At 41.5% G+C, this 18,183-nt stretch overlaps 1 protein-coding gene across 1 annotated transcript in view; it reads right to left on the bottom strand.

Annotated features, from left to right (window-relative positions):
• The window catches only part of LOC137342553 (bone morphogenetic protein 7-like), a 57,892-nt gene extending 42,546 nt beyond the window's left edge, over positions 1 to 15,346 (bottom strand). Inside the window, exon 1 of the mRNA XM_068006513.1 lies at positions 14,886 to 15,346. Coding sequence (XP_067862614.1) covers positions 14,886 to 15,276 — 391 coding nt within the window. The 5' untranslated portion in view covers positions 15,277 to 15,346. The remainder of the gene's footprint in view (positions 1 to 14,885) is intronic.
• Between the last annotated feature and the right edge of the window lie 2,837 nt (positions 15,347 to 18,183).

Here is an 18,183-nt window from a genome sequence, read left to right as displayed (position 1 = left end):
GGAGCAGTACTGCTCCTCCTGGTCCCACTAAGGAAAGTTTTCTAAAGACCTACTTTAGAGGGACTCCCTGCCTTCCCGACAGCTTCACCTGACAGGGCGGCCACAGTAGGTGCATCGCTCAGGAGCGGGTTAACATTCTATTGGTGTCTCGGGTGTCATGGGACCCCGGTTTGCATTTATTAACAAGGCTCCCGCCAGAGATCATTTGATGAGGAGATTTAATCAACACAAAAGAGTGTTTATTACAGAAACAACATCTGACAGAACACAACTAACAGATTTAGAACAACAGTTTGAAAAATGGTACTAGCTGGTTGGCACACGGTGCAGTTGTGAATTGGCAAAGCACAGCACCATGGAGTGGCGGGATATGATTTGGTACCTGCAACCCTCTACTCACTAAGTCATCAATCTCAGCTTTGGCACTGGAGGAGGCTCTAAATGGAGACCAAATGATTTCCCAAAGAATGAAAACCAGAGAGAGAGAATCAGCCCAGGGTCCTGCTTTTTAGTAACTGGTTTCATAACGAGAAAAGACAGGCCACTCACTTGCATTGTTTTGCAAGAACCAATTAGGGGAGAAAAAAACTTTTAACGCAGAAGGCATATTAGCTAATTTTAAAAATTCTATAGTCAAATCTCCCCTGTTTAGGCCCCTCTGCATCACTCCTTGACTGAGAGGGTAGGAAAGTGACTGGCTGCAAGGCTTCTGCTTGTACTGCTATGTGGGGAAGTGGCTCACGTCTGCATATCACCTTCTCCTAATTTCTTATTGAAAATAGTTAGGTCCATGTAGTAAATCAATGGCACTAACGCTGTGAGATGCAGCACGTGAGTGAACCAGCACACCATATTATATCTACTGGCTGTCTACTGTGCAACTAAGAAACACAAAACATAAAAGGTTTGGCAACAAGTCTTGGAAGGAAAGTGATTTTCTCGTTCATCTTTCTTGAACAGCATCCCAATCCCATTTAAAATGGCAGACTGTAGAAAGGTCATTTATTGTTAATTTATAATACGTGCAAAAATATTTGATTCAACCTATGCCTTCTGAAAATTATGTTACTATTACAGATTTTTTTTTATATAACTACACCTCTATTGTCAGATGCGGTTACATCAGTGACATCAAACTAGTTAGCGGGTCGGTAGCCTAGCGGCTATGGCACTGGACTACCAACCCAGACAGCATGAGTTTGAATCCCACCATCGAAAATTGTGAAATCGAAGTCACAAAATTGGAAGGGCAAGCATCAGAAAATGACCATGAGGACTACTGGTTCAATAAAGTCCTTCAGGAAAGGCCACTTGCCACCCCTACCCAGCCTGACCTTCATGTGATTCCAGTCCCACACTACATGGTTAATTCTTAATATCCCCAGGGCAACTTGGGATGGGCAATAAATAATGTCTTGCCAGTGTTGCCCACCATTCCAAGAACAAATATAAAAAAATTCATCATTAACAGAGATCACATCTGATTCCAGCTCATTGGCACAAACCCCGATCCATTTTTCACCAAAAGATACAAAGTGATGCATGACAATGGGCATCACGAGTGAACTGCAGAGGAGGAGGAATCTTAATGGTTTGTTCTTGAACTTTGGCAGAAACTCCATTTACGCATCGATGTGGTGTTTCCGCTGAAGCTAAAGGAGAACCCTGAGATATAGTACAAATGGTCTTTTCTTATTTCAGGTTTATTTTGGTTTTTTAAAAATCATATGCAGCTCAGTTAAGATCCCCTCCCAACTCCACATTAATACACACGTAATACACTGTGCACAGAGGAGTTTGTATCAAAAGGTGAGGGTGGCATGTTGCTGCACTGCATACAGTGGCACTTGGTGTTGGTAGGACATGGTTTGCATTTCAATCACCGCGAATCACCAATACCACTTTTAGGCTCCCTAACAAATGCTTTGATGCCAAAGCTCTTCTGTTGATAATCTTAGCAAAAAAAACCAAGAACACACACACTAACTTCTCTGCTAAAATATTATTGTGGAATTTCACCCCAGAAGTTGATTCTGAGGTGTTTTGTACAGAGCATCAGACTTGACAGATAATGCAAAAAGACTTTTATTTAAAAGTAAAAGTGTTTTACCATTCGATTCTTGCCTATCAATCAGCTGTGGAGCTGCCATTGAGTGAGAAGGGAGAGGTTCAGTATTTGGAACACAGGGTTGTCTTGATACCGCTCCATTTATTGGGAGGCACAGATGACTTTGGACCTAAGCCCCCAAAACTCTCCACAACTGGGGTTTTCCTTGCGTCATGTCTGGGTCTGTTGTAAACTAATTAATGGAGTTTGATTGTTATGATTAATTAACAATTCCATTATTATTGTATCATGCAACTACAGGGTGGTAGAAGACAAACTATGTAGACCTTGGTCTTTTTTCGTCTAGCAATTCCTATCTTCCTATTTAAGCCTCTAAATGGGGCAGTATTGGAATGAAACTTGCAGGACAAAAAAACGACATACCGTTGAAGGTCCACCATGCTGATTGTCCAGCGGACTTTGATTTAGGTTGCCAGCATTCCCGCCGGAAACAGGAAGGGGCCTAATTATAATATTGAAATAGGGGCCAAATGATGCAGTTAAGACCCAATGCGATTTTCGTATCAATCAGCGCTGCTACCTTTACTTCCTTAACCTGCCTACAAATCATGGGCAGTACAGGTCGGAAGGCAACCATTTCCACCACTATTTAAGGGGATCACTGGTTGCAGTAAGGGAAAGCTGGAAGCAGGTCTGACACTCATTTTCCCTTGATTCCTTTTAGAGTTTTGACCCTTAAGGCTCCCTTAACTTCAACTCCTTGGTGCTGGATATGCTCTGAATTTCTCTGGTGTTGAAACAAGCTGCTCCGTTGATTTCCCCTGATCCTTCCAGCCCTCCCCTTTAAGGCACTGTTGCAAGCCCATGAGCAGTGTCTGCCGCACCGGACTTCCTGTCCTCCCAAACAATGAGCTGCCTATAAGCAGCGCAATTAGCAGCTCGCCAAATTAATGCTAATGAGGCCCAAATTGAAAATTGATTAGGCCTCCTGCTGTCATTGGGTGGGTAGAACTGATGCCTTGCCCGATCTGCACTATCACTGCCCTGATCTTTACACAAAGATCGTTCTATGCTGCAATTTTCTCCTCTATCTGCAGCACAATAAACTGTGTTACTCTGTTTGTAAAGCCCTCCATAAACTTGAGCTCATCTAAAACTCTACTGCCCATAACCTAACTCACACCAAGTCCCATTCACCCATCACCCCTGTGCTCTACATTGGTTCTCATCCTTGTTTTCAAATCCCTCCATGGCCTCACCCCACCCTATCTCTTTAACCTCCTCCAGCTCTACAACCGTCCGAGATCTCTGCACTCTTCTAATTTTGGTCTTTGGCGCATCCCTGATTTTAATCGCTCCACCATTGGCAGCCGAGCCTTCAGCTGCCTAGGCTCTAAGCTCTGGAAATCCCTCCTTAAATCTTTCCGCCTATCTACACCTCTTTCCTCCTTTAAGACACTCCTTAAAACCTACCTCCGATCAAGCTTTTGGTAAATAGTCCTAATATCTTCTTATGTGGCTCGGTGTTGAATTTTGTTTGATAATGATCTTGTGAAGTGCCTTGGGATGTTTTACTACAATAAAGGTGCTACATAAATGCAAATTGTTGTTGTTTAGTGCTGTGTAGCTTCTGTAACAAAGAGTTTGTCCCTCAATAGCTTGAGATATTTTTGCATATGAAACAGTAGCATTTGTTTGATTCAAGCTCCTCAGCTGTTTGTAGATTAGAATCTGCTGAATTGGTCCTTGATACAAGAACTGCCGATTTGATCCCAGCATGGCAGGTGACATGACTGCACTCATTGAGAGTCTGCTTTTCTGTGTCTTGATGAACTGCTTTTGTTTTATCCATTTCTGCCCAGTGCTCCAGCTGCAATTAATGAAATAGAAGCCTGTCCTGAGTATTTCAGTTGAAAAATGATTAGACTACAACAAGCTACAGAAAGTGATATTGGCTTCCCTTTTGTGCTGTGTTGAATGTAATTGATGTTCTTATACAGTGAAGGGCAGGTTGTACTATATAATATTAAAAGTAACTATGGGCTCATTGGGTCAATTCTCCTCTGTCACAAGGTTTTAAAAAAAGTGTGAACAATTTCTGTTGAGGAACAGTCAGTTTTTCTGGACCACTTTTAAGCATGTAACTCCTTTAAGCCACAGGGCCTTTTTAAAAAAAAAACTATTCCTCAGCCTCCTTGCTAATTTTTGACACTTTCTAAATTTTTACTTTACTTCAGGGCATTTTGATGACCAGTATTTGCAGGTAATAAGCTGGGGGCTTAAATTGTCCTCAGTTTTTATGAAGTGCTTGACTTTTGTAGCTCTTTCCCTCTCAAACATGACATTTGAATAGGTTAGGGTTTGCATGCTGCTTCCCATGATTTATTGCCTGTCTGTTATAAGCCATGCTCATTAACAAAGTTCAGCGTCTCATTTCTAGTTGCTAAGCTCTCTGTGATTTTATGTAACTTACCAGTGGTGCCAATCACCATGTGAGAAGGCAGTAAATACTATCCATGACTATGTAGTCACTGGATCTGTTTGGCATATGAATACCTCCTACAGTGCTTTACTGCAGGCACACAGGACAATCCAACTCTATCAAATCAAACATTTGTGTAGCTCCAGACAAGCAGAAAGCAGGGTTGCACCAATGTTCACCTCACAGCAAGCTCCCAGTCTCAGCCTTCAGGGAACATATTGTGTAAACGGAAGACACATCCCCAGAGGAAGAGAAGGAAAGTCAGGAAGGAAGTCTCTTGCACTTCCCAAAAAAAGGCTCAATACAAAGATTTGGGAACAGGCCAGCCACCTCATGTCACAAATTTTCATGGCCCAGGGAAATCAAAACAGAGAAGAACATACATTTAAAATTGCAAGGGGGAACATGCAAAAACAAATTTTTTAAAAATGTTGCAAAATTCTCTCCAAATGTGTAATGAGTTATGGGGCTGGAAAATTGGGCAGAAAGGCCTTACAGGGGGCAGACAGCTTGAGCCACTGTATTCTCACCCTGCTGCATGCAAATAATGGTGTTATGGGACAAGATATTGGGGCTACTTATGGCGGGGCAGAGGTTCTCCTAACCTGAAGGCCACTGGGTCCTGGAAGGGTTTTAAAAAATTATTATTTAAAGTTGGTTTTAATTATTTTTAAGTTTTCATAATTTTTTTTTGTAGTTTTAAAAAAAATCTTTAAGTTTTTTAAACTTTATGTTTCTTTAAATATTTTTAAAGTTTCTGTAAGAATTTTAAATTATTTTAAGTATTATCATATTTTTAAGTTTTGAGGTTGCAGACTCCACCATGGGAACTAATGGGGTCTCCTTTGGGCTTCCTGTATTCCTCTGCTTTGACAAGGAAGAGGAGGATCAGTAGGGAATCCAGGCTGAACAGACTTGCTTCCTCCATGAAACAACAGCTGAGTTATGCCAACCGCCAGACAGCTGCAGGCACAGCTCATAAGAGAGAACTTGGGCTGACAAAGATCCAAGGCCACTTCCAAATGAGCTTTCCTATAATGGTCCCTTGTTGGTAACAAATTCAACTCAGTCTTTGGCTCATATGAAGCTTTCCTCCACAACTTCGAAGGCTGCCATTTGGAGAAAAATCTGCTACTCCCTCATACAGGCATTCTCCACCTTGTCCCATATCATTCTGCACGTATCCTGTCAGTGATAAAAATATCTTAGTGACAACAAATCTGACACCCTACCCACTGTTTAGGCCACAGTGGCTCCCCTTGGTACCTACTCTTGTCTGCCCTTTCAATCTTAACCTCCTACTTTCTTACATTGGCAGGAGGTTGGTTGGGAGGTGGCTGGTTGATGATTTGCAGCAGGAGTTTTGGAAGATTGAGGTGCTCTTCCTCTGTCTTGGGTTGTGGGCCATTTCCCCTATAAGGAGAAAGTTGAGAGTATGAAGCCACACTGTGTGTCATTATATGGAATGCAACCCAGTTTCAGAAAGCACTCTGCCAGGGCCACTTCCCTCCACAGGCCCCTGTGTAGGCTTCCTTCCAACCTAACTGTACTCTTTAAATTTGTGGGCTAGGTCCCTGAAGAAGCACCAGCCTCAGACATTGCATTGAGCCACATTGTTATGGACACAACATGCCTGCCTTGCTCCTTTCAACTGCTGCAGCATCATTGAATTTTCCTCTGCCCAGAGGTAGTCTGCCTTTAGAGGGCACTAATAGCACTTGGAGCCCAGCATGACTAGGTAAAGAAGGTGCACTGAGGAAAGTGAGGCAGGTTCTTGGCAGTATAATACCGAAGGATTTAAAAGAAAGAAAGAAAGAAAGAAAGACTTGCATTTATAAGCGCCTTTCATAACCTCAGGACGCCCCAAAGCGATTTACAGCCAATGAAATACCGTCACTGTTGTAATAGGAAATGTGGCAGGCAATTTTGCGCACAGCAAGGTCCCCAAACAGCAATGTGATAATGACCAGATAATCTGTTTTAGTGGTGTTGGTTGAGGGATAAATATTGTCTAGGACACAGATGAGACCTCCCCTGCTCCTCTTCGAAATAGTGCCGTGGGATCTTTTACGTCCACCTGAGAGGGCAGATGTCCCTCAGTTTAAAAACTCATAGAAAGCCTGTACCTCTGACAGTGCAGCACTCCCTAAGTACTGCACTGGAGTGTTAGCCTAAATTTTGTGCTCATGTCTCTGGAGTGGGACTGGAACCTACAAAGAACAATTCTAGTGTACTTTCGGCGGTAAATCTGCTGATGAGGAAAGTCCAGCCCATCGTATCTGCACTAGAGTGCAAAAAGATACAAATGGGGAGACCATTTGACCATTACATCTCATCCATCCTGGAAAAAAGCCCACAGTCCTCCCTCCCATGTCATCTAATTGTATCATGAATGAATCTAAGGCTTTCATTTCCACCCGTCTACCAGGGAGCAAATTCTAAGTGTTGATCACTCTTCATTTGAAGACATTTTCCTTGGCATCTGTCCTAAATTGTCTTTTCACTAGTTTGGCTCTATACTTCTTTGCTTAATGTCTTCTTGGCTTACCTGGTCTTCTCTAAACTAGGGCTATCCCGATAGAGAATATAACAATATAACTAGCAAATATTATTGTGATTATTGACAGATCACAACCTTGTTATGATCATTAGAAGATAAATAATCATCAAAGTAGTCATTATTCACCCTGCTATTTTATATTAAAGACGTTTTGAAACCTCTTCATCCTTCTCGACCTTTCTGCAACCTTTGATACGGTTGACCACACCATCTTCTTCCAACACCTCTCCTCTTGTCCAGCTGGATGGGACTGCCCTCGCCTGGTTCCATTCTTATCTATCCAGTCATAGCCAGAGAATCTCCTACAATGGCTCCTCTTCCTGTTCCTGCACCATTACCTCTCGAGTCCCCCAAGGATCGATCCTTGGCCCCTCCTATTTCTCATCTACATGCTGCCCCTCGATGACATTATCCGAAAATATGTCAGGTTCTACATGTACGTTGATGACACCCAGCTCTACTTCACCACCACCTTTCTTGACCCCTCCATTGCCCCTGTATTATCAAGCTGTTTGTCCATCATCCACTGGATGAGCAGAAATGTGCTCCAATTAAAGATTAGGAAGACCAAAGCCATTGTCTTTCGTCCCCGCCACAAACTCCGTTCTCTAGCCACTGATTCCATCCTCCTCCCTGGCCAATATCTCCAGCTGAACCTCGACGTCCCATTTGACCCTGAGCTGAGCTTCCGTCCCATATCATTTCCATCACTAAGACCACCTACTTCCACCTCCGTAATATCGCCCATCTCCACCCCTGCCTCAACTTATCTGCTGCTGAAACCCTCATCCAGGCTTTTGTTACCTCCAGATTCAACTATTCCAATGCTCTCCTAGCCAGCCTCTCATCTTCCATAAATTTGAGCTCATCCAAAATAGTGCTGCCTATATCCTAACCTGCACGATGTCCCACTTACACATCACCCCTGTGCTCACTGACATACATTGGCTCCCAGTCCATTAATGCCTCAAATTGAGAACATTTCCTTTCTCATTTGTTGAGAGTTTATGGGTACAGCAGATATACATTTCTCTCTGGAGGTATTATATGTTAATGAAGCATCAATATTCTCTGGTCCATGTGACATTAGATGGTATTCAATGGCTTGCTGGCAATGTAGTGACTGATAATGCGCTCTGCGATGCTGGTGCGTTGGGTACACTTGGGCACAAATGTACTGATCTTGCTGGATAACACGTCAGCTGCTTTGCATAATTTCCAGTGCTCTGTGTGCATCAGGAATGCCAGGGCTGCAATGTTGAATACTGGCAGCCTGTCAACTGCTGCTGGCTGCCTATAGTGTGATAGGCAATTTTTTGGCACGTGGAAGTGGTGCTGGGCATAGGGGGGCACTGGATAAGGGGGTAGGGGTGCCAGATTGCAACACCAGGCAGCAGTGGGCAGGAATTTTATTTTTTTAGGATGTGGCCTCCCTTTCATTGCCAACATTAAAGGAGCTCTGTGTGTCAGAAGCATTGCTCAGGCGTTCCAGCTGTATTATGGGGCAGCTATCTAACTTAAATAGAACTTGCAGGTCTAGTGAGCCTAGTGCAACTTATGCACAGACCTGAGTTCTCTTTGTGCTCATTGCTGGTTCCTTCAGAGTACGTTGTAGGCTGTTGGCCTCTGTGCCCAATTTTCCAGGGAGTGGGCACTGAATGTGCTTCAGCGTATCAGATGCTGTCAACCATATTATTGAGGCAATAATGTTTCAGATTTAAAACTCCAATAAGCTTTGGTCCAAGCCTGATATAATAAGCAATTCTCCAAATAAGCAAAGTTGTTTTTTTTCACTTGATATTCACACAGGTGATAGAAGCAATTAATACTGATTTGCTAGCTGTTGAGAAAGAGTTTAGGTTGTTAACCCAGAGGCGCACTACCCCAGTTACTTCATGCATACGGTTAAGTTTTGTTTCAGAGGTGGTATGGGCCTATCTATGTTGCTTTCCTTTGAGGTGAGGATGGATAAACAGTGTTGGGAGGAAGCCCAAATTGTAACACTCTTTCCTGGCAGTTGGACACTTGGCTATAGAGAATAGTTTGTGTTTGATCTGATATGCAAGAAGTGTTTTGACCAGTTAAATTTACTGCAACCTTTCACCATATCTTTATTCACTTGTCTGCTATCTTCAACTCCATGTGACATTTATCTAAGAATCAGTTAAAAGGACTCTACTAATTTTGAAATGTTTGTTATTTTGTTTTCAGAAAATGGTTTAAAGTCTTAGTATATGTTAAACACAGTGTTGCTGTATATTTGTTCGTTTGTCTTTCTTCTTTGTAGATTTACATCTTACAATAAATATAGTTTTAGTTTAGCCTGAAATATATGGCCTGTTGATATGCTGTTTATGTCACCTCTCAGTGAGATCAGTAGTATACAATGGTAGATTGTTAACCCAGAGGCACACTACCCCAGTTACTTCATGCATACGGTTAAGTTTTGTTTCAGAGGTGATATGGGCCTATCTATGTTGCTTTCCTTTGAGGTGAGGATGGATAAACAGTGTTGGGAGGAAGCCCAAATTGTAACACTCCTTCCTGGCAGTTGGATTTGTAGTCAGACAGCATAAATTTACTGCTGGCTGCAAATCAATACTGCAGATTGATCTGAGATCAGCAGCTATGGTGCAACTATAGCCTAAACCTTCACTGTACCCGTATGAATGGAGGAGATCAGGGGCGTAGTTTAGCTTAAGTAGATGGGTTTTTGCATGTAGTTTTCTATATAAGCCAATTTACTTGCTCCCTAGAGTAGTGGACTTCACACCCAGAAACTTGCTACTACATGGAGTAGTTGAGGCGAATGGTATAGATGCATTTAAAGGAAAGCAAGGTAAACACATGAGCGAGAAAGAAATAGAAGGATATGTTGATGGGGTTAGATGAAGTGGGGTGGGAGGAGGCTCATGTGGAGCATAAACACTGGCATAAGCCAGTCAGGCCAAATGGCCTATTTCTGTGCTGTAAATATATGTAACTCTATGTAACTAAGATTTTAAAAAGATGATCATAATTATTCTAATTATCAAGACTACCCTGAGAACACTGTTGCATTATATATCAAAACACATGTACAACAGGATCATACCACAGAAGGTCTAAAAGCATATATAAATATAGCATATATACACAGCCATACAAATATTCAGCAATTCAGAGCAGCTGCCATTTTGTACAGTTACACTCCCTTCTCTTTAGCCTACTACACACTTTGTATCGCTGATGGATCCAGATTTTAAGAATATTGTATTCCTGAACTGTATTGCAACATTACCATAAGCGGGAACAGTGGGTAAAAATAAAAGCACAGTGAAATCTGAGTCCTGTATTTAGAGTTATGCCAAAAATTTTCTTGGCAGAAATGTTTGTAATTATGTGCAATCATTAGAAATGGTGCTATTACCCTCAAAAGCATATCCCTGTCTGCACAGTCTGTTATTGATGCAGGTAGGGCTTCAGATCCCTCACCGAAGAAGTGAATACTCTGAAAGTCAAGCAACTCAACACTCAAAGTACAGCAGAGAAAGCGATTGTCCTATAATTACAATTTCACGCTTTCTGACTCATTTTAAATCTATTAAAATATTAATCAGGATTTTGCAGTGTACAGTGAATTTGAGGAAAAGAAGATTATCTGATTCTCATGGCTTTGCAAGTGCAGAATACTGGAAGGTTTCAACATCAATAATGTGTTCTTCAAAGATTCTGGGAAGATACTGGTCAGTGATATATTTAGAGGTGCATGCCTGATGTCCTGAATTGCTTTGGATGGTGCTACTTGGGTACAGAAGTACAAATTTACACTGTGTACAAGTTCCTCCTCTGAAAGTATTGAAAGGAGCAGTTTGTAGATTACAAATAATTACAAGCACAACATTCACTAAAAAGTTCTTTAAATATGCACCTACAGCCTGTCCAAGTCCAGACCACAGCCCTATATCTTATTACAGGGCTTTCAAAGAAGACCAAAGCATATAGTGTGGGCAGTAAACTAAGTATTCATGAGGTGGCATTGTTTAATGTGCTGCAATTGGAGCAGACAGGTAAGTATGATAGGGAAAAGAATGTGAGATGGTCACAGAAAGAAATATGAAAGATTCTCATGTACTGTGGGCACTGAATTGTTTCCTGCAACTCCCAGTTTGAATCTCTTCAGTCAGGTTTCCTTGCCTGCCACAGCACTGAAACAGTCCCAATCAAAGTCACAAATAACATCCTCTATGACTGTGGCCATGGTGCATTATCGCTCCTCGTCCTTCTCAACCTCTCTGTCGCCTTTGACATGGTCAACCACACAATCCTCCTCCAACACCTCTCGTCCATCGTCCAGCTCAGTGGGACTGCCCTCACTTGGTTCCACTCTCACCTATCCAATCATACCCATTGCATCTCCAGCAATGGCTTCTCTTCCCGCCCCCGCACCGTGACTTCTGGAGTCCCTCAAAGGATCCATCACTGGCCCCCTCCTCTTAATCATCTAGGTGCTGCCCCTTGGCAACATAGGGTCAGGTTCCACATGTCTGCTGATAGCACTCAGCTCTACCTCTCTTGACGCTTCCACTGCCTCTGTATTGTCAGACTGATTGTCTGACATCCATCCCTGGATCAGCCTCCAGTTAAACATTGAGAAGTCCGAAGCTATCGTCTTTGGTCCCTGTCATAAACATTGTCCCCTTGCCACTAATTCCATTCCCTCCTCGGCCACTGTCTAATTCTGAGCATCACATTTACAACCTCAGCATCCAATTTGATCCTGAGCTGAGTTTGTAACTTCATATCCTCTCCATCACAAAGACTGCCTAATTTCACCTCCTTAACATTGCCTGTCTCTGCCTCTGCCTTAGCCCATCTGCTGCCAAAACCCTCATCCATACTTCTGTCGGTACAAGGGAACTTAAAAATAAGTCCAAGGGGAGGAACTTAGTGGATTTAATATAAGTTAAAAAAATGGTAGTGGAGAAAATAATAGGACTTAAGAAAGAAAAATCTCCAGGACCTGATGATTTCCACCTCAGATATTAAAATAGGTGAGAAAATTGTAGATGCATTAGTCATCATTTTCCAAAGCTCTCTAGATTCAGGAATTGTGCTTTTCAAAAAATTGCAAATGTTACTTCATTATTTAAGGGAGGGAGAGAGAAACCAGGGAATTAGAAACCTGTCAGTTTAACATCAATACTAGAATCTATCATCAGAGACAGAGTGACTGAGCACTTGGACAAGTATCAGTTGATCAAAGAGCGCATGGATTTGTGAAGGGTACATCATGTCTGACTGATCTAATTGAATTTTTTGAGGCGGTCACTAGCAGTGTGGATAGGGGAGTATCTATGGATATTGTCTATATGGACTTCTAGAAAGCATTTGATGAGGTTCCGCACTAGGAGTGAAATCAGGAAGCACTTTTTTACACAAAGGGTAGTGGAAATCTGGAACTTGCTCCCTGAAAAAGCTGTGGATGCTGAGTCAATTGAAATGTCCAAGATTGAGATTGATAGATTTTTGTTAGGTAAGGATATCAAGGGATATGGACCAAAGGTGGGTAAATAGAGTTGAGGTACAGATCAGCCATGATCTAACTGAATGGCAGAACAGGCTTGAGGGGCTGAATGGCTTACTCCTACACCTATGTTCCTTTGGCACCTCCACACTTAACTATTCCAATGCTCTCCTGGCCAGTCTGCCTCCGTCCTCCACAAATTTCAGCTCCAAAACTCCGCTGCCCGCATCCTACCTTGCACCAAGTCCCACTCACCCATTACACCTGTGCTTTCTGACCTACATTGGCTCCCAGTCCCCCAGTGCTTCAAAGTTATAAATTCCACGTTCAAAACCCTTCATGGCCTTGCCTCTCCCTAACTCTATAACCTTTACCAGAACTACAACCCTCCAAGAACTCTGCGTTCCTCCAACTCTGGCCTCTTGTGCATCTTTAAATCTCTTTGCCCCACCATTAGCAGCTGTGCTTTCAGCCATCCAGGCCCTAAGCTCTGAAATTATCCTCCTATGCTACTCAATCACCCTCCCCTCCTTTAAGACCCTCCTTAAAACCCACATCTTTGACCAAGCTTTTAGTCACTCTTCCTAATATCTCGTTCTGTGACTTGGTAGTGACTTTTGTCTGATTACGCTTTTGTGAAGGACCATGGGACGTTTTTCTAAATTAAAGGCACTATACAAATACAGGTTGTTGCTGTGGTGTGCTTGCATGTTATACTTGACTTCAATATTATATAGATGAAAAAGTGCAATAAATAAAACTTTTTTTGAGATGGGACATCATTTGGGACCAAGGCACTTCATGTGATGGAACTTCAGTATTTTCTGAGACTTTTAAAAGTTATATTGTAATGCTTAAATTTATACGCAGGCTACTGTGCGTACATTTTTCCAGTGATTTTGGTGGATTTGTGATACTTTAATTCTCTATATGTTCTTACACAAAGAATTACATAGAAACTACAGCACAGAAACAGGCCATTCCTCATGCACTCATCCTCTGTGGTTAGGAAAGTGTTACGGTAGCGCTTGGATTTTGTCTTGTGTTGGTAAGACCAGCTTAACAGTCAGGACCCCAGTTGAAGTTAACTGTCCTGTAACCCCTGCAAAGGTTTCTTAAATTGGTGGTGAGCTGCATTAGGTACTGGAGTAAATCACAAATATCAATTGTATATCAATCCAACATTTAAAAACTGATTTTACATCTCCATTTTTAGTATATTAGTAACCATTGGGAAGAACCTATTGTTGACCTATTGGTAAACTACGTGATTCCCATAGGATACATACATTTATGTCATCTGGAGGTTTATTCTATGAGGGATATGTCGAATGCCTGAGGTAGAAATTATGGCAATAACCTTTTGTTAATCTAGTACTATTGGAACCACAAACTCTAATAGACCCATTAAAAAAAAAATAAAAAGCCTGCTGTCCTGAATGTTCAGAGTTAGTTACAGAGTTAGTATTTGCACTTAGAGAAACACATTGTTAAATTAAATTAATATAATTGCATGCAGGATTAATGTTGATCTTTATTTTAATATCTTTTAACATATAACAAACCCATATATGATAATCCACTTCAGGTCACTATTAAGTTAACTGTTACAGGTAGGCTTTCAGATCTAATTGTACAGATGGAAGTACTGAATACATAGTGTCAGCTGCACATCAGTGCCTACTCCTGTTCCTATGTTCCTTCAAAGTATTCTAATAAATAATATAATGTTGATTTTAAATCTGAGATTGATAGATTTTGTTAACCAAAGGTATTAAGGGATATGGGGCTGGGTCACAGATCAGCCATGATCTCATTGAATGGCAGAACAGGCTCGAGGGGCTAAATGGCCTACTCCTGTTCCTATGTACCCACCCTGCACATTAGTGCCTACCCACTCTGCACATCAGACATTTTATTTTACTCTACATTGACTGGATTCAGCAAAACCTCACAAGAACAATACTTCTGTGCAATATTTCACTTCTGTTAAGTTTGCAGTTATACTACAGCTGCTGCGAAACCAATGTTCTGTGAAATTACCTCCACCAGCTGGTCTCACATTGTTTGTTAAAATGCAAAGCACCAGCGACAAATTGACTTCAGACCCAAGTTATACTACAGATTGTGCATCAATGAGAAGCCAAACTCTGTAGTGTAACTAGCCTATATGGAGCATTGGCATACGGACCATGTCTGCATTCAATCCACTAGAAGCATGTAGACTCTACAAGTATAGTGCACAATTATTTTTTCTTTTCAAACTTACCTACATTAACAAAGCTCATAATGGTATCTGCTTGACTGAGAAAGGTCTCTTCCGGGGGTCTCTGAGTGCTCTGGAACACATGTAAAGGCAACGAAGCCCCCTGCCACCTGTCCGACTCTTCATTGGCCACAGTGCGATAAAGATCCAGCATAAAGACTGGGGCAGAGGATGAGCGTTTGACGGAGAGCAGAGGTTTCGGACGCCGAGGTAAGCCCAGAATAGACAAGATCTCTTTCTGCATCTCTCGCCTCTCCCTGCTGTTCAGCCTCCGATGGATAAAGCTTGAATGAGGCTGCTGCTTCACCAAGCTCCCGTTAACTAAATCCACAAACAGTCCCAATAAGCAGATCAGAAGAAAAACTGTCTTGTCACATCTCCGCACTCCAGCCATAACCAGTACTTTCCGTTCTTTCGATTGTTTTTATCTTGGTATTGATAGAAGAACTCAGTACTTTGAAAAGTATCAAAAATTTCTCCAAAATTCTTCACAAGCATGTAATTAGGTATTAAGATCCTGAAGATGAAAAAAATCTGCTGCAATTAAAATACAAACCTTTATAAGAGAAAAAGAATTGCAAGAGACTTTTTTTTTTAAAAGTGCTGCAAGTTTAATGCAGCTCTTTGATAACCATGGCTACCAGTCAAAACTTAAACGGATCCATGAGGTTCAATTCTCTTCAGAAAATATGACAGTTGAATTCAGTTGCAGACTTACACTTTCAGCCCCTGAGCCTCCAGAGTCTGTATTTATCGAGTCTCAAGCTGTTGAAATGACTCAGGCTGATTCCCCAGGGTTTGTTACTATCTGACTGGTTTGGCTGTTGTTGGATGATAGGTACAACCCCAGGCCATTCAAACACCACAGTATCCGCATACTCCAGACTTGAGCCATACTATCTATATATAGACTAATCACAGCATATTCACAGAATCTTGAGGTTATACAGTGCCCATATTCATGCTCCCATGCAGCCTGTCATTTAAAATAAGCTTAACCCTTTCATTTATTTTATTTTGTTTGTGCTCATTTTTCATTTTAAGGTAGTTAATTTCTGAGTGTTTTTAAGCTGTGTTTGAATTTTGGGCTTGTTTGTAATTTGACTGTTTATTTTGTTTTATGAGTTCTATAAAATTCAAACTGAACTTCATCTGTTTCACAGCAGCTCCAGCTCAGAGAACCTGCATATGAAAACATTAATCAACTTCGCAAAATTACAAGGTACTGGGAGAACTGTAAACATCAGTTACTGTTGCTGCAGAAACAGATTCTTTAGACCTAAATATCTATTTGTACCAGTAAATAAGTTGGAACTTTTATATTTGTCTGTCTCTATCTAACTGGATATTTTTCCATATTTGTGTGTAGCTGTCCTTCTAGGAGACAAATGGTTAACAGTGTATGAGTGTTTGGGAAATGGAGAATATTAAAAGGTAAGAAGCGTAACTCAAATGGCACAGGTGTAAGACTAGGGGAAGACCAAGTAAGTCCAAGGCAGGTTTGAAATGATTGTCTGAATCTTTTCCAAGTTGTGATTAACAACAGCAAAAAGAAAACCCTACAGGACACTGGCAATATAAACTCCCAGACACTGTAGAGATTGGGGCTGAGATTGCTGATCAGACAGGATGGGTGAGGCAGGCATCAGAAATTCACTGGGTAGTTGTTGCCTGTCTGAGCTGCCAGTTTGGATACAGATCTTCAATCATCCGTCTCGTGTCAGCTCCATCTATTTCTGGATCAAAATAAAGAAAACAATGAATGAACTTTGTGAAATAATGAGTTGATACAGAAGTTGCTCAGAAAAAGACAAGACACTAATAACTAATCTCTCAGAGGAGGCAATCTGTACAGAAATTTGTAAATAATGTGTTGGAGAAATAGTGGTTGTTTTTAGTACCTTTACAGATTATTTGCACCTATGATCATGCTGCTATTGATTTCTACGAGGTGAAAGTCCTCTGCAAAGCCCTTTGTTATTTATTTAAATGGAGGTTTTCTCTTTTGTACAACATCCCCCCCTCCACCTACCTCTTGCCACCTGGATTCTATCATTAACAAGGAGAGTGGAATTCCACAGCTTGAATTTCTACCTTAGCACAGACCAAAGTACACTTTGAGCCTTTCAATAATGCTATTTCTTAAGAGTTTAAAGTACATGATTTTTGAATGGAAGCTTCAATATGTGGAGCTCACTATTCAAAGTCTATGAAAACAGAATCACTGAATATATTGCCACAGACTCACAGCTTGTTACCATCACAGATGCTGCCAAGTGGGCGGATTGTTTACATCAGGGATTTCTGTTGTTCTACTTAATCTTTTCCCTGGTGCATTGTACCCACTTAAAAGCTAAGAATGGTAGATAATTTTGACTTTGATGAAGTTACCATAAAGTGTATTTTTAAGACTTTGTGGGCTATACCAGTGTTTAACTCACTTAAGTATAGAAAGCCTAAAACCTCCACTAAGGTGTGAATTGCACACCATACTTTACAGTACAATTAAAGTTCACTTTTGTTCATGAACTAACTGAATTTTTCTTTGGCTCCTGTTACGTGCATTTTTAATTCCTAACTTCCATCCCTCCCAGCCCACTTAGACTGTATAGACAGAAGTGAGAGGTTGGCTTTTACTACATTACTCTGAATACTGTTCTAGAAAATGGGTGTAGAGAAGGATATAGGAACCAATTTTATAAATATCTATATTTTGAAAGGTTTTGTGTCTGTCAGCATCCATCAATTTTCTTCTACCCCACTGGTCAAGTCTTTGGGGGAGAAATTGGTCCCCATTGTGCCCATTTTATGGACGGAAAACAGGGATACAAAGGTGCAATTTTGCGGAACTACGTCCTGTGTCCCAAGGGCGCCTGAAATACGCCCAACATCATGTTGGCCTCGTACAATATTCAGGCATCGTGGGGGTCACCTTCGACAAGTGTTAGGCCCCTTGAATAAGTTGGGATCAGGCGGGAAAGTGGAGTTGAGGTCAAAGATCAGCCATGATTTTACTGAATGGTAAAGCAGGCTTGAGGGGCTGCGTGGCCTACTCCTGCTCCTAATTCTTATGTTCTTATGTTAATGAGGGGCCTATCGCCAAGTTTAAGGATCTTTCCGTGAAATTGGTCGACCCTTCCGCTCAGCTTAGTTTTTTGGTTCCTAATGGGGCCTAAAGGAAAGTGCATTTTTTAAAACTTATCTTTATGTGGAACCAGGAGAACAAGAGTGCACCTCCCGGCTCCACAGCACTGCTGAAGGTCACTGCAGGCCAACGATCACCTTCCTCCTCCTCAGCCCA

This window comes from Heptranchias perlo, chromosome 26 (assembly GCF_035084215.1).
Source record: "Heptranchias perlo isolate sHepPer1 chromosome 26, sHepPer1.hap1, whole genome shotgun sequence".
Classification (NCBI taxonomy): domain Eukaryota; kingdom Metazoa; phylum Chordata; class Chondrichthyes; order Hexanchiformes; family Hexanchidae; genus Heptranchias; species Heptranchias perlo.
Note: the sequence above shows the minus strand (reverse complement) of the source record. Positions and strands in the feature narration are given on the sequence as shown.